Below are 20,315 nucleotides of genomic sequence, written 5' to 3'. Positions count from 1 at the left end.
AAACCCATGGGTTGTTATACGTCCTTCATTGGGTTGCTGTGAAAATTAAATGAACTAATCCACATAATGTACTGCAAGTGGTATCTATCATCTAGTAAGTTCTCCATAAGCATCAACTATCACCACTACTACTTCCGTGATTTGCTGTTGTTATTATTGATAAGAAAATTATCTGAACTCCGACCAAGAATCACATTTTTGTCACATAATAAATAATAAATCATCTGGTACTCCAGGACAAAGTATGTATCAACATAAAGTCATAAAAGGATTGTTCAGTAAGAGTTTCTGGGAACATTGGTTAACTTTTTAGAAAAATGTAAAGTTACAGCCTCACCTTGCAAGCTTGCTCTCATGATTATAGGTGAATAATTCCAGGTGGGATAAAAGAAATTAAATGTAAAGCCATGAAATTCATATTTTTAAACTTTAGAAAATATAGGTGGATATATATCAGACCTAAGGATAAGAAAGTCATAAAAACAGTGGAAGAAACTCAAACGAAAGAAATTCACAGATTCAAATGGGTAAACATTTAACATTTCATCAAAAAGAAAAGTTGAAAATCTTAAAGTCTTTGCAACAAATAGGGCTGAGGATTATGCCCTGAAAAGATACATGCGTGTGTGCATTATTTATGAACACCCTAATCAAAAAGTGGTCAAAATGTATCAAACATCAATTTACAGAATAAGAAATACAAATGATTAATAAACATTTAAAAAGTCTAACTCCACTAACAGTGAAAATGAAATGCTGTACAATGTTTCACTTGTCCAATTATTAATGGCTTTAGAGTGATTAGAAGACCTCTTATGAGAGAACGGTAATATGGGCAGTCCTGCTTACTGCTGGAGGAAATGCACACTGTTATGAACCGGTCTGAGTGACAAGCATTTGGACAAGATCTATCTAGCTTTGCAACTTGTCCTAATGAAGTCACCAGTGAATGAACAGAAGGGAATGTCCATGGATGTCTTTTGCAGTCTTACTGAAATAATGAGCAGATAACAAACACCTTAAATGTCACATTTTATAGTAAAAAAATATGTTTAACTTTAAACAAAGCTATACAATTAAATGATGTGTTAACATATCGTAAATGATCTCTACTGGAAAATATTAGATAAGTGTCTCCTTATGATTAGGAGCTGACCTGCACCTGCGGTCTTACTCTAACTCTGAAGTCACTTTCCTATTGTAATAAAGAGAAATTGCCGTTCCTTTAAAACACACAAATCTCTAGCAGCTGTGGGTATGTGCCCTGGAAAAAGCCTGACCATAAAAATGCTGAGCCAATTATAAATTACAAAAATGTGAAATATAAGGAAAAATATATTTTGTGTAAAACCGTTCCCTTACTCTAAATTCCTTGTTACTATTCTTTTTACCATCCTTCTTTTTTAAAAGCCAGTTCTTACTGAGACTTGGGCACTGGAAATGAACTGGAGTTAAACAGGTCCTAGGTTATTTATAAACATTTACTTGAAAGAACCCTCTGCTTACTTTCCACTTAAGTACACTGTTTTAAATCGCCCTTTTAATGAGAACCACATAAGATCTGAAGGCAAGAGCCCTGGCCAGTGTAGTGCAGTGGTTAGAGTGTCAGCCAGCCCTGGTCTGGGTGCAATGCAGGAGGCAACCAGTCAGATGTGTTTCTCTCATATCGATCTTTCTCTCTGTCTCTCCACCTTTGTCTATCCCTCCCACTCTCTCTAAAAGTCAATGGAAAATATATCCTTGGATGAGGATTAACAACAAAAAGAGCTGAAGGCAAAAAATATTAACCCCTTTTCCTGTCATAGAATTCACTTTCTCTAAGCTTAGACTTAACCACGGTGTGAGGACGACACATCATTCATCATGTTACTGAAGTTTGAAAGTTACAATCTGCACTGCCTTGAAGGGCATGTCAGATAGATTCCAGGAAAATAAGCTGATCTGGTTTTTAGTTTGAGAAATAATCATAGGCAAGTACTCTGGATTGTATATGTTTTGTTATAGCCTCTGTTCTGTCTGTTTTATTGTTTTCTCTGGGTTTGGGATTTTTCTTTGTTGTTGCTGTTTTGTTTTTGTTTTTTTTAACCTGTGTTTATATGTGGACTAGGGGCCCAGTGCATGAATTCATGAAAGAAACTGTGGGCCGCGAGACTTCGGTCAGCCCATCCTCTGCGCCCCCACCCAACCCCTCCTGCTCTGGCCCCAGGTCCCCTGTCTAAGGGCAGCCCCGTTCCTTCTGCCGCCGCTCCCATGTGCTGATGGCGCCGGCCCCGCTCGCACCCACTGACGGTGTGGAGCGATTGGGGCTGGCACCAGCAGCAGGTGCAAGCGGGGCCGGCACCGTCAGTGGGTGTGAGCGGCGGCTGCAAACCCTGATCGCCCCTCAGGTGCAGGGGGAGGTGGAGAAGCCCTCAGGGGTGATCGTGGCCGGCAGCCACCGCTCGCACCTGCTGACGACACCAAGCAATCAGGACCGGTGCTGGGCACTAGCAGTGGGTGCAAGCAGCGGCTGCTGGCCCTGACCACCCCTCAGGAGCAGGGGGAGGTGGAGAAGCCCTGAGGGGCAATTGGGGCTGGCAGCCACAGCTCGCACCCACTGATGGCACCGAACTATCAGGGCCAGCGCTCGGAGCTGGCAACCGGCGCGAGCAGTGGCTCTGGTGCCGGCAGTGGGTGCAAGTGGGGCCGGTGCCGGCAGCAGGTGTGAGTGCTGGGCAGGACCACGGTGTGCAGGAGCAAAGAATTTTCAGTAACCACCCAAGGCTCGCTCTGATGACAGCAACCGGTGTCCTGCCTTGGTCTGGCACCACCACTCACCTGTGCTGACCATCCCGCTGCGGCTGGCACCACCCACCATGTTCCACACGCACCCCCTGGTAGTCAGCACACATCATAGTTACCGGTTGTTTGGTTGTTCCGCCATTCAGTCTATTTGCATATTCGCCTTTTATTATATAGGATACTTATGTACATATGTATACATGTGTACCCATTCATATGTGTATTTGTATATATGTATTGTGTGATGTAAATATGGAGCACTATGTATGAATCAGGAGAGTAAAGGATTGTGATAAGTAAAAGTGGGAAGAATGCCTTTTACTGTAAATTTAAATACGGTATCAGAAATAACATACATCCCTAGAAATAATAACTAAAAACATGAATAGTTAAGGTACACTAAATCTTTCTGTTGTGTTTTTTTAAAATGCCTCACTGCCCTGGCGTGGTGGTCAGTTAGATGATTGAAGCATTGTCCCATACACCAAGACTGGTGGGTTCAATTCCTGGTCAGGGCACATACCCAGGTTACAGGTTCCATCCAGGTGGGAGTGATATGGGTGTATGAATATGAGAGGCAACTGATCGATGTTTTTCTCTCATATAGGTGTTCCTTTCTCTCTCTCTCTCTCTTCCATATCTCTAAAATGCAATAAAAACATATCCTCAGGTGAGGATTATTAAAAATAAATAAAATGCCTCACTTCCTTAATAGTTTCTTTTAATAGTTAACATTTAAATCTGGCTTTAATTTTAATATTTTGTCTCTTTTGTAACACTAGCCAGTTAAAAACCTACTAATAAGCCCCTTAATTTATTTTTCCCTTTCCTGCTAGACAGTATGTTGTGGGAACACATGGAGGTATAGCATGTTCCTGCCTTCAAGGTACTTTAAATAAGTTGGAGACATAATCACGCAGTAATTTACAGCTGTAGTGTATAGTGTTTACCACATGCCAGGTACTGGGTCAGATCGTTTATGGCAAGTGTTTAATTCTTAACAACACTGTGAGGTGGAGACTACTATTTTAAAGTTGAGAAAATGGGCCTAGAGACATTTTTTAAAAGTTGGCAAGTCATATAGCTGGTAAGTCAGCAGAGCAGAGCAGACTTGTCTACCTCTTGTCTTTTGCTTCAACACCTAGTGATGCTGCTGCTGTGATAGAATCCATGTGGTGATCTGATTGCCTTTTCTTTGTTTTGTAAACGAGCATATTAAGCAAGGCACCAGCACCAAAGCTCACAACCATGGGAGTGTCTCCTGCTTGATAGTCACCACCAAGAAAGGGGATGCGAATGAGGTCAGGACCTTGTCACTGTGTGTGGGCGAGTGCACTGACATTACTATGTGTGCTGGCCAGGGAGCAGGGCTCCAGGGTTCCTTCCAGTGCTCAGCCTTGGGGTTTGCAATGTTCTCTTCCTTTGTCTGCCTTTTAGGATTTTTTCTTGTGAAAATATCAAGTGTGTCCTTTCTGTGTTGAAATTTACATAAGAAAATGAAACTGGAATGATAGCAGGGTTTTTGTTGTTGCCTTTTTAAGTTTAATTTAGTCAACTTTTACCGAACACCTGTTCTGTACCAAACAGATACAGCTAACATCACCAAACCAACCTGTGGTCCCCATCTTTGATGTCCAAAGATCCTCGTATTAGAAATCTGTTTACTTCTTTCTTTTATCCACTATCCCTTTATTGTTTACAATGAAAGCAAAAACTTCAGTTAATGGTAAAGACCCAGTTAGGTTAACACTTTCATTGAAATTCGGGATTTATCTGTGATTTGTGGATCAGAAAAATTTCAGGTTTTCACGTTTGGACTTTATTTGCTTTGGATGAGACATTTATGACCTAGTTAGAACTATGCCTGTGCCAAAAGTTGTAGTGGCAAAGAAAATCCTCCCTCCATACAAGGAATGATTGTAAAGGCCATTTCTAGTTCTACCTACTTATCATATAACTAGAGGTCTGGTGCACGAAAATCATGCATGGAGGGGGTGGTTCCCTCAGCTCATCCTGCACCCTCTCCAATTGGGGACATCCCTCTCACAATCTGGGACCACTGGCTCCTAACTGCTCACCTGCCTGCCTGCCTGATTGCCCCTAACTGCCCTCCCCTGCCGGGCTGATTGCCCCCAACTGTCCCCGCGGCCAGCCTGATCTCACCCCCAATGGCCCTCCCCTGCCGGCCTGATCTTGCCCCCAACTGCCCTCCTCTGCTGGCCAATTTGGTTCTGATTGGTCAGTTTCAATGACAGTATCAAAAGTTCCGCCTGCTAGGCAGCCATTGGCTCCCCCAGATTTGGTTCTGATTGGTTGGTTTCTATGCCAGTCGGCATCAAAAGCTCTGTCTCCTAGGTAGCCATTGGTTCTTCACAGCACCCACATTTGGTTCTGATTGGTCGGTTCCTATGCCAGTCAGCATCTCTGGGTCTGATCAGAGTGGTGGGGCTTAACAGCAGCCCCAGCAGAGGCCGAGAGAAAAAGAAAAGCCCAGCTGCTGGCGAAGCTCAGAAAGAAAGAGGGAAAGAAAGAGAGAGGCAAGTACACTGATCAACAGCTTCCACTGAGGCTGCAGATCAGACCTTGACTTACTTTCTAGGTCTCAGCCATCTGGGCAGTCAGTGCTGGGTCACCAGGCTGCAGCTGGGCAATCAGTGCTGGGTCGCCCCAGCAACCCAGTGCTGACTGAAGGACTTCCGGTTGGTCAGCGTTTGGTCATGATCAGTCATTACAACCCTGGCCTTTTATATATTAGATTGCCTTTCTGGAGATAAGAACCATGGAAACCTGAAATTAGAACGGTGAAATACCAGCATAGAAAAGTTAGGACAACTAATGTGTCATTTTTGTGCTAAACCAGAAACTATCCCGTTACTCGGATTCCAGTCTTGGCCAGCAGTCATAGGTAACAGAGTTAGGGTGGGATTGGGATCGGATAAGTAATTTCCCAAATTAGGCAGAGACCATTGCCTGGAAACCACTCTGCTAAAGCATTGGAAGTAGCAAGAATCTCGGTTACTTCTGGTGTGGTGTTGCAATGACTCTGAGATATATATGTAGGGGTCCCCTTTATGGGTTCTTTCCCAATATCCTAGAAAACAGAGAGAAACAATTAATGTGCAGTGTGTCCTCTGACCCTTTACACAGAAGTTTGAATTGTGTCTGCATGTGGGATTTTAGAATTCACACATATTTTCTTCCTCTCAGGACCAGGATGGCACAGTGCCCCTTTTGCTTATCTCAAATCTCATCTTATATAAAATACCAATGTGTTGCATCACTTACCCTGTTCACTTTTTTATCTTTGATCAAAGAGTTTTAGAACAATTATCTTCCTCATTTAAAATCCTTTGTAAAGGTTTCCCCTCAAATAAATCTTGAGTATTTCCTCAAAATCCAAATGACTCTTGGTGGTCAACAGAAATATATTATCTATCAGATGATCTTTTTCATTCTATTCTCAATATATTGGTTGATTTTTATTAAGCTGAATCTGTGAGTCATATAACTCCCTAGTCATTGGTAATTGTTTTTTAATAGTGCCTTTATTTTGAATCCTATTAACTTCTTAAATCCAATGCTAATAATTATTCTTTTTCTGTATGGTCCCTAAAATTCACATAGATTAGTTATTATAGTCTTATATTTTGTTATAAAATAGCTTTATTTTTAAAGTTTTCTCTGTGTCACACTCAATCAATATTCTTTTTAAAGAGAATATATTTAAAAATATGTTTGGGCCCAACCAGTGTGGCTCAGTGGTTGAGCGTTGACCTGTGAACCAGGAGGTCACAGTTTAATTCCCAGTCAGGGCACACGCCTGGGTTGCAGCTTGATCCCCTGTGGAGGAACTTGCAGGAGGCAGCCGATCAATGATTCTCTCTCATCATTGATGTTTCTATCTCTCTCTCCCTCTTCCTTCCCCTCTGAAATTAATAAAAATATATTTTTAAAAAGAGTAATGTAAAAAAAGTCTTTAAAATAGATATATAATACATATATATTGTTTTGTACTATAGAGCTGATGCAGAATATACTAGTACTAGAGGCCCGGTGCATGAAATTCGTGCACGGGGGAGGGGGCGGTGTCCCTCAGCCCAGCCTTCACCCTCTCCAATCTGGGACCCCTTGAGGGATGTCTGACCGTCAATGGGCAGTCAGACATCCCTCTCACAATCTAGGACTGCTGGCTCCCAACTGCCCTCCCAGGCTGGCCTGGTCCCACCCAACTGCCCTCCCCTGCAGGCCTGGTCCCCCCCAACTGCCCTCCCCTGCAGGCCTGGTGCCCCCCAACTGCCCTCCCCTGCAGGCCTAGTTGCCCTCAACTGCCCTCCCCTGCTGGCCTGGTCCCCCCCCCAACTGCCCTCCCCTGTAGGCCTGGTCCCCCCAAGTGCCCTCCCCTGCAGGCCTGGTCTCCCCCCAACTGGCCTCCCTTGCAGGCCTGTGTCCCCCCTAACTGCTCTCCCCTGCAGGCCTGGGTACCCCCCCCAACTGCCCTCCTCTGCTGGCCTGGTCTCCCCCAACTGCCCTCCTCTGCTGGCCTGGTTATCCCTAACTTCCCACAACTGCCCTCCCCTGCAGGCCATCTTGTGGCAGCCATCTTGTGTCCACATGGGGGCAGCCATATTTGACCACATGGGGGTGGCCATCTTGTGTCTTGATGTGATGGTCAATTTGCATATTACTATTTTATTAGGTAGTATATGTTTTGATAAGTAGATTCTTTTCTCTGTCTTAAAATCTGGATTTTTCAGATAGTATAAAGGTTGGTTTGGTTAAGAGTTGATTGCACAGCTTATGAGTTCTTGAATGATGCATATGATAAATGTCACTATTCTAGAAAAGAAATAAAACCAGAATACTGCAACAACATGAAAATCAATCAGAATGAAATGGGAATTGACTGAAGAAAGGAACTCTAGCTGAGCTTTTTAAGCCTACTTGATAAGTGATAGCAGTGAGTTTGAGAGGATGTTTAAGCAGACATGATATTTATTTAAATACTTAAAAAGTTATCTTAGCAAAAGATTATATGACCTGTTGATGAGTACACAATTGAAACTATGAAACATTTTCAAATTTCAGTAGGCTTCAGATCATAAATACATAGAGCTTCCATAGAAGAAGACCTGAGGCAGCTAGGTCCATGGTTCCATTCCCCTGGAATCTCATGGAAGTTAAATAACTTGCTTTTAGGAACAGGATAGTCTCTCAGCCTGATTCCACACATAGGCCTGTTTGGCACAATGCTTTCCCTAATTTAGTTTTCTTTCTTAACAGTAGATCCTGTCTGTGCCCAGGTATGTTGTTCGGCTATGCTTAGAATATGACATGACATATTCCAGTGTTTATGAATGAGAGAACCCATCATTTATATTTAAAATGTTTTTAAAGTGCTTTTAATTTTTTCTTATCAAATATGTTCATCAATGAGTCCCTGATAAATTATCCTTATACTTTCTTACTTCCTTATTATGCTTTATAATGCAGTTATTTTACTCATTGATTTCTGAAGAAAACTCTATGATTTAGAACCAAATAAAATTTGTCATTATAGCTATATATTTAAATGTTAGATAATATTCTTATAAATGGTTATTTTAATAAAACTGTGTAGCATCTATTTTTATTCTCTTACTAAGTGCACTTGTAACAATAATATGGTGTAACAAAAATCTGATCCAACTTTGAGGGGTTTTTATTTTTGTTTTTTGAGTGGGTTTCCTTTTTTAGTTCTTATTACTAGAAACAATTTTTTTTTTCTATTTACAGCTGGTTTTAGAAGAAGTTTCCGTCTAAGTAGAAAAGATAAGAAAACAAATAAATCCATGTATGAATGTAAGAGGAGTGACCAATATGACACAGCTGATGTTCCCACATATGAGGAAGTTACCCCATATCGGCGACAAATGAATGAAAAATACAGACTTGTTGTCTTGGTTGGTAAGTGTCTGCCTTTGTGTGTAATTCGGAGGAAATGAGTGAGATAGTAAAAATTTCACTTCAAAGAACATCGTATTTGAAGTTTCCGGGCTAAAATATCTCACCCATTGTTCACACAGAGCCCATGCCCCTTCAGGGCGCTGAGCTGAGTATTTCCAAGTAGGGCCGCCCTCAGTCAGGTCAGCGGTGTTGGCCCTGCTTTGCCTTCACTGCACTGTCCAGGCCTGGCCACGCATTGCACTCGTCATTACTGCCTTACTTTCACTCTCCTTAAAATTCACCAACTATTCCGAAGTATCCCAGGCTGATTTTCCTTGTTTTTTATCCCTCTCCACTCTGTTCACTTGTTGGGCAGCCCACCTGGCGTAGTCCTCCCAGTCACCAAGGAAAGGCCGGGCTTGACCTTAGTCTCTGCTCAGACTTCAGGCTGCCTCTCAGTAGGTTTTTTATGGCAGAGACAGCATCCGTGTCAGTGCTCAGAGGGAGGAGCCCCCCCCTTTCCCACCGGCCTCCAGCCTCAACTCCAGGGCTTCTCAAACTTACACACTTTGAGTCAACTGGGCATCTTGTTAGCACAGTTTCTGATCTCTCCCCAGTTCCCAGATACCCAGGCTGATTCTGGAGTGCCTTTTGCTTTTCAGCTACTACTATTGGTTATAATGCAAATGTAGGGAGGCTGTGCACACAGGATAGCCTGGTTGCTCTGTTGAAATGGGATCAGTTGCCATTACCTTCTTTTGTTGGTGGCTGTAAACTGGCTGCAATTTATTTTGATATCACACTTATTTTGTACTTTGTTATCATGTGTTTAAATGATGATTTTAAAGCCTTTGGTTTTGTCTTAATTTGCTGTTCAGGATTTGTTCAGTGATATTTTAGATTTGGTATGTTTGCTTCATACTGATTTATTATATTTTCAGCTTTTATTATAAAACTAGAGGCCTGGTGCATGAAATTCATGCACTGGGCAGGGGGGCGGGCGGGGAAGGGGAGTCCCCTCAGCCCAGCCTGCACCCTCTCCAATCTGGGACTTCTGGCTCCCAACTGCCCGCCTGCCTGCCAGTCTGATCACCCCCTAATCACTCCCCTGCCAGCCTGATCGATGCCTAACTGCTCCCCTGCCAGCCCGATTGCCCCAAACTGCCCTCCCCTGCTGGCCCAGTTGCCCCCAACTGACCTTCCCTGCAGGCCTGATTGCCCCCAACTGCCATCCCCTGCTGGGCTGGTCACCCCTAACTGCCCTCCACTGCTGGCCCTGTCACCCCTAACTTCCCTCCCTTGCCAGCCTTTTCACCCCCAACTGCCCTCCCCTGCAGGCCTTGTTCCCCCCCCCCCCCAACTGCCCTCCCCTGCAGGCCTGGTCCCCCCCAACTGCCCTCCCCTGCTGGCCTGGTCACCCCCAACTGCCCTCCCCTGCTGGCCTGGTCACCCCCAACTGCCCTCCCCTGCAGGCCTGGTCGCCCCTCACTGCCCTCCCCTTCTGGCCTGATCGCCCACAACTACCCTCCCCTGCTGGCCATCTTTGACCACATGGGGCGGCCATCTTGTGCAAGGGTGTGAGGGTCAATTTGCATATTACCTCTTTATTATATAGGATTCTTATAAGAAAGTCTTTAGCCCCTAACACTTTATTTCCCTATTTTGGAGCAATTTCTGGTATAATATAATTTTTAATTTTTTAATCCCACCCTTATCATCACTGTGGCCTTGATTTTCCATAGTGGAAAGTGATTTAATTGTGTGTGTGTTTTAATCCTTACCCAAGGATATGTTTTTATTGATTCTAGAGAGAGGAAGGGAAAGAGAGAGAGAAACATGGATGTGAGAGAGAAACATTGATCAGTTGCCTTCTCTATGCACCCTGACTAGGGATCAAACCCACGACCGAGGCATGTGCCCTGACTGGGAATCGAACCCACAAACTTTTTTTGGTGCACGGGATGTTGCTGCAGCTGAGCCACCCAGCCAGTCTTTAATCCTATCCTTTCCATCGCTGTGACCTTTTTGGAGCATGATCTTCCATAGTGAAAAGTGACAGCCAGGGTTGTCGTATGTAACTGTCCTTCAAACGTGTTTCCTGTTATTCGCTTCCTTCTGTGTAGTCATTGTCCAGAAAACCTTTTAACTTGTTTGTGTAGCACATTTGTAGTATTAGACTTTTAGAGTTTATTTTCTAAAGTCTATTACATCCTGAGACAGTGAGGAACAGGCCTCCGGGGCAAGGCAGGCTGCCTTCCAGCCAGTTCTGCTCTTCCATAACCATGTGACACCTGAACATTTCAGATTTTTGGGGGGCATTTTTTTCTTCATCTGAAAAATGAGGACAATAAGAGCATCTGCTTTCTAGGTTTGTTTGGGTGTTAAATGAAATAGTATTTGCAAAGACTTAGATTAATTCCTACTACCTCAGTTAGGTTTTAATAAACAAAACTCTTCTATTTTAACTAAAAATATAAGTTGAACATGAAATGTTAAAATATGAATAGGCTTCTGCTGATTTTGATCATTAGTGTTCCAAATATTTATAAATTAAATTAGATTATTTAGCAATTTATCATCTAAAAGGGAATCAAGCAGTGGACTTGAATTTTGGAAATTCTGGATTGTTCCTGAATTGACTACTTACTTTTCATTATTGTAGAAGTCATAAACTGTACTTAGGAAATAGTTCCTGGGCTCTTACAACAGGTGTAGGAATATGGAAAGTGTATCAGCATCCTGGTCCTCCTCAAGACTCATTTGTTTTTCTCAGTGTTTTCAAAGCCATTGGGAATAAATACGTTTGCTTTGAAACTATTAGATAAATACTAGAGGCCCGGTGCATGGATTCGTGCACCAGTGAGGTCCCTCGGCCTCGCCTGCGCCCTCTTACAATCCGGGACCCCTTAGGGGATGTAGTAGTGTGTGAAGCAGCAGGCGGCCAGGGAGGAGCCTGAGCCCAGGCCAGATGCCGCACCACTCCCGCTCATCCTGGCCCCACAGCGCCTGCCTCTGCCGCTGCTGGGTAGCGCTCCCGGAGAGGTGGGAGAGGCTCACGCTGCCACAGCTGCGCTCGCCAGCAGGCACCCCTTGGTCAGCTGAGCCGCGCTCCTGCTGTGGGGTGGGAGCACACTGACCACCAGGGGGCGTCTCCTGCGTTGAGCATCTGCCCCCTGGTGGTCAGTGCGTGTCATAGTGACCGGTCCAACGCTCGACTGGTCAAGCGGTAGACTGGTCGCTTAGGGTTTTATATAGAGAGAGATTGTTAAGAAGGTACATAGTTTTTATTTTCCCTGGATTCTTACCACAGTATTGTATGATTTTTATTCTTGGACTTGATGTTCAAGAAATTAAAATCTAACAAGTTATTAACATGGCAAAAATATGTGGAGGACTTTGAGCTTGATCAGAAGTATTTCATTTCCAAAGCCACATTTCAGCCACTAAAACATCTCAGTGACAGTTTGTGTTATATTCACTTCTGCATTTAAAAGTATTTTCCACAAAGTATGTTAAGACCAAATGTCAGGCATTTAGTACATTTTTCTACATAAGTTTTGTCTTTGGTAAAACTTGACTTTTAAAAAGTAAAGCAATGTGTGTTTGCAGGGGAAGGAGCGGTAAGAAAGCTTTAGTGTTCAAAAACTATAAAACACTTATATCTTAAGCCAATAGAAGAGCAAAAATTCGTCTGTGGATATTCAGACAATTTGTGACTTGTTCTATCTGGTTACAAGGCATAAGAGGCAAAAATAAACGTTTATTTATGTTTCATGTTCTCAGTTTGAGCACTAAGTACTGTTCTGCCCTCCTTTGTGCTGACTTTTATATGCTGTGTAAAGACTGTGAGGTGGTTTGAATAGACATTTATAAGACTGTCATAATTTTTTCATAAAACGATAGCAAAACAAAAAGTTATCCCACATAAAGCAGAGAGAAAAGTAACTCAAAACTAAACGTGAGTGTTAATGTTTGTTAGAATTCCCAAAGCTTTAGTTGACCTTTGATTGAAGGCTTGTAGGAGTTACTCTGCTCTAGAGGGTTTTATATAGGCATCTGTAAATCCCAAAGTTATCATTGGATTTATGAGTGTGGGATGGATTTAAAATTATAATCCTTGTATATAAGACATAAATATGATCTTTATTAGAATCTCATTGGCTCTTTATGACATCGGTTGGTCGTAAGTGTTCATACTCCAGCTTAATTTCTGGGCACCAATTACAGTTATGTTTATTCAGCTGATTTCTATGGAGTACCTACTGGACCAGGTACTTCCTCAGCACGAGGGTTTGTTGGTGAACAACACAAACATTCTTGCCCTTGTGGTGTTTACATTCTAATGGGAGGAGATACACACACCAAAAGTTTCATAATAAATTAGTAATAAATAATAAAGTCAATTGTATAGTTATTCAACTGTGATATATGCTGTAGAAGCTGAATAATAAGTGTTACCCCAATAAATTTAATACGATTTAAATTAAAAAATAAAAACTAAATTAAAAAGAAGATAGTTAAAGCTAAGAGGATTTGGAGGAGTCAATAATTTGTGATTTTGAATCGGAAGGTCCTGGTACCTCATTGGAAAGGTCAAATTTTTTAACAGACTCTTGAAGTAAGGAAGTTGTCCATGCTCTCTTCTGCTTAGCTAAGGAAGATGGGTTTTGTTTTGTTTTTAATCTTTTAATTTTGCACTTTTGTCATAGCCCTAAGGTAGAAGTGAGACAGGACTTGATTTGTGTAAGTCTAGAATAAATAGCTGCTTTGGAAAAATGATCCTCTTTCAACAAGCTCCCCACTCCCTTTTTCTTTTCTTCTTTTTTTGACAGTAGCATTCAGGTGATACTTCACAAATAGCACTCCCCCCCCCCCCCCCCCCCCGACAGAGGAAAGAAAATCTGAGCCTCTATCAGGGCTTGTTGCTAAGTTGCTACATTTTCTATACAGATTGATTCCCAGGGAACTTTAAATTTTTTGTTATAAACAGATTTGTCCCTCTCCAGTCCAAAAATCCAGCCACCCATTAATGTGATTATTATAAGACTGCAAGTCAGATATAATAGTATGATTGTTTTTATTAGAGCAACAAAAATAGTAGTGCTACAATATGATAAGTAGACTTTTTACATGTGTCTAATCTGAGCAATACCTAGAGATTTCGCTTGATTTGTCTTTCAGTAAATCAAATGAGTAAATGTGTTTTTTAGGTAACAAAAGCAGTTTGGATATTTATTGCAGGTTTCAGTAATTCTGATATTTTTCTCTGGATGGTAAGAGTAACAAGTCTGGCCAATATTATAAAAATCTCCTGCACGCCTCCTACTGGGGATTGAGCCCACAGCGCAGGCATGTACCCTGACCAGAATCAAACCAATGACCTCTTCCTTCCTGGGTCGACACTCAACCACTGTGTAACACTGGCCGGGCTAATATGCCATTTTTATGTTTGTGCCAAGATGTATGAAGATCAGTAGCAAAAGTGAATAGTGCTTGGTCAGAACAACAGATTTCTTTCTAATAAATAATTTAACATTGGACATAAATCCAAATAAGAATGTATTTTATCATTAATCCATTATGACTGTTACATGAATATCTAGTGTGTTACAACAAACTTGGCCTATTTGCACCTACCTGTATCTCCCTTTCTCAGAAGTTCCTTTCCTAACAGATTATTAACACTATAATCTTTAGCATGGTTATTGTCTTTTTATGTGTATTTACATTATTAGATTCAATTTGATGCTCATCAGCCTTAAGAAGAACTACAACTAGGTTCTATGCCAGATATTTACAAATAAAAATTACTCATTCTTTGTATAAGTGTCATTAAAAATATATACTGTATATACCACATTTTATTAATTTTATTAAAATTATATTCACAGTAGTAATACATTATTGTTCTAGTACATAATCATTCACTCAGCATCTGCATCTGATTTGGTGTTTTCTGCTACCTTGTCTTTCAAATTGCTGATTCAGTCCTCTGCTTCCTCTGTTCTACTGTTGATTCCTTATAATGTATTATTCATTTCCGTTATTGTATTCTTCATTTCTGACTGGTTCTTTTTGGTTTGTTTCTTTTCTATCTTCATTTTTATGTGTCCTATCTCTTTAAGTTCTCACTGAGACCATTGATCATCCCTATTACCAGTGTTTTGAACTCTACATCTGAGAGATTGCTTGTCTCCATTTTGTTTAGTTCTTTTTTTTGGAGTTTTTTTTCCTGTTCTTTCTCATGAGGTATGTTTCTTTGTCTTCTCTTTTTAGCTACCTCCCTGTTTTTTTTTTTTTGTTTTTTTGTTGTTTTTTTTTTGTGTGTGTGTGTGTTTTGTTTTTTTGTTTTGTTTTTTATAATATGTATTAGGTAGAGCTGCTATGTCTCCTAGTCTTGTAGAGTAGCCTAATATAGTATGTATCCTGTGGGGCCTATTGGCATAGTGTCTTGGTCACCTGAGCCAAGTAGTCCAGGTGTATCCTTTTGTGAGTTGTTTGTACCCTCCTATTGTAATTGAGCCTTAATTGCTGTTGGTACCAATGGGAGGGAGTGACTCTCAGACTCATTGGTTGTGAGAACTGGCAATGACTATAGTGGAGTAGCTTTTTTGCAGGGGCCACCCTATGGAACAGAATTCACTTTAGCAGGGCTCTGGTGCCTGCTAAGTCTGCCCTTTGGTAATATTGTTTCTGGAGGTGGTTGGGTGGTGCTCTGGTGTGGTCTGAAGCTGGCCACCAGGTATGTTGAGGCCTCTTGAGAGGAGCTCTGGTGCAGGCCTAGCTCAGTCGCTGCCTGTGCCCTACCTACCCAGGACCACTTGGTGTGAGCTATAAAGTGATCTGGAGATGGTTGCCACTTGGCTGGGCTTGGAGGGCCTGATAGAGGCTAAGCTGCAAATTGAGGCAGCTACCTCAGTGACAGGCTTGGGGATGCTTAGCAAGAGTTATAGGGCATGCCAAGGCCAGATGCTGCTTGTTTGGGTTTGTGAACCTTTGAGAGGTTTTAAGAAAGTCTGCAGCATGAGCCAAGACAGGCCATTCATATGGAAATGCCACTGGAAGCACCTTTAGTGGGTTTGAATGCTGGATGGGAAATCACCGGAGTAGGGCAAACCATGTTAGCCCAGTTGATGGAAACTCAGAAATGGCAAGCTGGATCTGAGGGCTCAACAAAGGAATGGTGGCTTCTGCCAGCCCTTCTGTCTGGGAGAGAGCTGCCGCTCCAGCCCTTTCCCCAAAGCCAGACAGTTCCGTTCCTCCCCACTATGTCCCTGGTTTTTTGGAGCTCAATCCAGCATTGGAGCTCAGAGCAAGTGAGTCTGAGGAAGTCAGGGCATGGGCCCTTTAAGAGGAACACCTGGGACTCCAGCAGCCCTTTGTCTCTCAGCCACAATCCGCACTGATTTTTAAGCCAGAAGTTATGGGGACATTTCTTTCTGGGGAGCCTAGTGTGTGGCTGGGACCCCTGGTCCCTCAGGGGCAGGGGGGTTTGGGGGGTCTGCAGGTGAGATATCCTCCCGATTTTTAACTGCCACAAGTAGGTGTGGGAGCAGCCCATTCTATGTCTCTGCCCCTCCTACCAATCTTGATTTGACTTCTGTATATCTTTAGTTATAGGACTTCTATTCAGCTAGACTTCAGGTGGGTTCTCAATAATGGTTCTGTAGTTTAGTTGTAATTTTGATGTGCTTGTGGGAGGTGAGCACAGCATTTACCTACACTGCCATCTTGACCAGAAGCCTTTGTGTACTTTTTTATGCAAAATGGCTCCTGATCTTTCTATTATTGTAAACCCCCTACTTATTTATTACTAAAGGCCCTGTGCATGAATTCGTGTACCAATGGGGTCCCTCGACCTGGCCTGCGGGATCGGGCCGAAACCGACTCTCTGACATCCCCCAAGGGGTCCCGAATTGCAAGAGGGCACAGGCCAGGCTGAGGGACCCCACCAGTGCATGATTGGGGCCAGGGAGGGATGCGGGAGGTTGCCCAGCCACAGAGGGACCGCGGGAGGGCTCCAGGGCATGTCCGGCCCATCTCACTCAGTCCCAATTGGCTGGACCCCAGCAGCAAGCTAACCTACCAGTTAGAGTGTCTGCCCCCTGGTGGTCAGTGCACGTCATAGCAAGCGGTTGAGCGGCCTTAGCATATCATTAGCATATTATGCTTTGATTGGTTGAACAGATGACTGGACACTTAGCATATTAGACTTTTATTATATAGGACAAGTAGGTGCAAACATCTGACTTCACTAGGTTTTCTATACAGTTGTGCCTGAGCATTTACATATTGAAATACAGATTATTTTGTCATAAATTACCTTTTTATATTTCATCTATTACAGTTAGGGCATTATATTAATTTGGAAGGAGGAATTATATGTACTTGCATCTAGAATAAAATTAAGATTTAAAGATTTTATTTAATTAGATCTAAAAACATTAAAAATTAAAATTATCACTATCCAGATGGTAGGTAATAGTTTGAAAAATTCCATTTTTTTTAGGTGAACATATTATTTTTAGTCTCTTCTGGATATCATTACTGGGTAATATACTCAGATATTCTTGCGTATGTTTCATTTAAAACATAAATATTTCTAATCTTTTAATGGAAAGGTGGGGAATACAATTTTAAAAGTAAAGAAATGGCAACAAAACAACTAGCTTTTTCTTATGTACAACTCAACTAAAGATAATCTCTTTATTTGGGATGCATGGAGAGAAGAACCACGTTCTGTGTCCTATGGATGTGTGTTAAGTATAGAAATGTTCACATGCTATTTTGTTTATTAATGAATTCATATTATTCTGTTTTTCAGGTCCTGTGGGTGTAGGTTTGAATGAACTGAAACGAAAGCTGCTGATCAGTGATACACAGCACTATGGTGTGACAGTGCCCCGTAAGTTCTGTCCTGTTCAGTGCTACTAGGACTGCTCTAGTAACGACCGCTCAGTGCCCACATAGCATGTATGGCACCACGCACTCTTCTAAGCATTTCCCATCTAGACTCACAGCAGCCCTATGAAGTATGTAGTGACATTACCCACTTTTGACTTAGGAGGAAACTGAGGCACAAGATAACAGTTGAAGGATTTGCCCCAGATTTATACAGATCATTGACCTGAATTTTTGTTAATTATAGCTTTCTTATGCTCAATATTTATGATGAATTTTAATACACATATGACATTAAATTATTATTTACAAGTTTTTTTTCTAAATAGAAGTCTAGCTATTCTATTTCCTAAAATAAGTGCTAATGTTTTCCAGAGTTTTCCCCGGCTTTAAGATTAGAAGGACCAAACCGCACAGAGCCGAAGGAGGCTTCTTATAATGTAAACCTTCTTAATTACTTTTTATATGTAGTAATTGGCAGATAGTGTTAAATGGGCCTTTCATAGCCATACAAACCAAATATGGTAAGCTTCTTTTCAGTACATAGAATTAGATCTATTTTTATGAAAGCGGTTTTGTTTTCACAGGCATTCTTGCAAATAAAATGTGATTCTGGAAGCATTTTGATCATCAGAATAAATGCCATTTGACTACTTAATATGTTGATGTTAGAAAGTCATCTAAAAGACTAAATTGAAATGTTGGCTTTCTTCAAGTGGTTTTAGTACTATTTTTTAAAGTCATTTGTATATAGCCCGTAGCAATGTTCTCTAGTTTTGGAAGAGTTCAACTTTATTTTAAAATTATAGTTTTCTATTACCTCAAGTTATTCCTTGTTACTACATTTTTCCAAATTATTGTTTGTAATCATTTTCCGCCATAAGTTATAGGACTGACAGTTTCCATCAACAGAGATGAAAGTAAAGGAAAATGTGTAATTAAACAGTTTCTTTCTTTCTTTTTTTATTTTAATTATTCACCTCTCTTACAAAAGCTGAGTTGCAATATACAGGTCATTAGAAAATTTTACAAAACATTCCCTTAGTGAAGCTTATAGGTAAGCATTTACAAAAGAGAATGGAAAACAATATTACAAAGGAAAACAATGACTTTATTAATTTCCTACTTGTAACTCATCTCTTTTGTCTTTATTTTGTGCTGCCAACAACAGTAAAGACAACTGATATCTCCATTTTACAGAGAAGAAAACAGGGTAGAAAGGATACTTTGACTTACTCAGAGTTCTGTAGGCATTAGTTGCACTTAAATTTGAAGCCAGGTTTTATTGAATCACTTTTCATGTTCTGCCTCCTATATAATAATACTGTGCAATCCTTTCAAACTACAAATTCTCTTTTCTTGTAGCCCAGTTAGTAGGAAAAACTGGTTTCTTTTGAAGACTGGAACTATCAATAATGCTGTCTATCAAACATAACCCCCTCTGATAGTTTTGGTATTACTAAAGGACCTAGGGCAAGGCACTTTGGCCTCAGTTTATTCAACTATTAAAATATTTGCCTCTAAAGTTACTATAGAACTTGACAACATGCAGAAAGGTTCTGAGGCTGGGACTTTCCAAAGAAATCCCCAAAGTAGTAATTTAAAACAGTTTATGTCAAAAGATTCCCCGATAGCAGTGTTTTCCATACCTGCCTCACAATAAGAATCTCTTAGGGGTTCTTCTGAAGAGATTCCAAGGTCTTTCCAAAGAGGTCTCCTTCAGGAGATCACACAGATTGTCTGAAAATCTGTACTTACAGCAACCATCCCAGGTGATTCATAATATCAGACATCTTTGGCAAATACAGCCACACCATCAACTCAGGGTGATTTGATTAATCACGTAAGTTATTTTAAGAGCAGTTTTGGAATTTTAGATTGTTTTGCTTTATAAAATACTTTAGATAGAGTCTTGATTATTTAGAGAAAAATTACTGCTTTGGTTATTCTACCAGTATTCTGTTTGCTGTTGAACTCATTTACCAGAATGGGTAAACTGAAAAATTGTGGAGCAATGGAACTCAACACACATTGCTGGTGGGAGTGTAAATTAATTCAACTACTTGGAAAAACTAAGTGGCCATATCTATTTACTAAAGCTGAGCACACACATACCTAGTGACCTAGCAATTCCACTCCTATTACACACCCAGCAGAAATGCATATGACGCATACTTGGATACTCTTAGAAATACTATTCATAAAAGCTCAAAACTGGAAACTACCCAAATGCCCACCAGTAGTGGATTGGTTAAATAAATGATGGTATTTTCACACCCTGGGATGCTGAAATGCAGTGAGAATGAACAATATGCTACTACATGCAATAATATGTATGAACCCCACCAACATCATGCTGAGTGAAAGAAGGCAGACATAAAAGAGAATGTGCAGTATGGCTCTGTTTTATAAAAACAATAAAAGCAGTGCTCCTGTGTGCTGTTAGAGATCTTGAGGGGGGCAGACAGGAAGGGTGATTCTGGAGTGCTGGCAATCTGCTTCTTGTTCGCGTGCTGGTTACCTGGGTGTGTTCGATCTGAAAATTCACCAAAGCTTACATGAGAACTTTTCTGTCTATCATATGTCAGGCTTTTAAATGTTAAATAGGGATTCTTGGTAGTTTAGTCAGTTGGAGTTTGCTGATTTTCTGGTCTTGACATGCACAACAGTTACGGAAGACTAAAGCCTTCCTCCACTGGAGGAAGCTGAGG

The 20,315-nt window shown here is 41.4% G+C and overlaps 1 protein-coding gene across 2 annotated transcripts in view; it reads left to right on the top strand.

Moving 5' to 3' along the window:
• MPP7 (MAGUK p55 scaffold protein 7) overlaps window positions 1–20,315 on the top strand; it is a 351,927-nt gene that overhangs the window by 310,998 nt on the left and 20,614 nt on the right. The window contains exons 12-13 of one of the 2 annotated variants that reach the window (XM_079768451.1): window positions 8,554–8,724; window positions 17,528–17,608. In XM_079768451.1, the coding sequence (XP_079624577.1) occupies window positions 8,554–8,724; window positions 17,528–17,608 (252 nt within the window). The remainder of the gene's footprint in view (window positions 1–8,553; window positions 8,725–17,527; window positions 17,609–20,315) is intronic. The other variant, XM_079768452.1, reaches the window with a different exon arrangement.

The sequence above is a fragment of the Cnephaeus nilssonii genome, assembly GCF_951640355.1.
Source record: "Cnephaeus nilssonii genome assembly, chromosome: 4".
NCBI classification, from domain to species: Eukaryota; Metazoa; Chordata; class Mammalia; order Chiroptera; family Vespertilionidae; genus Cnephaeus; species Cnephaeus nilssonii.
The sequence above is the reverse complement of the archived record's forward strand: the minus strand, read 5'-3'. Positions and strand labels throughout refer to the sequence as shown.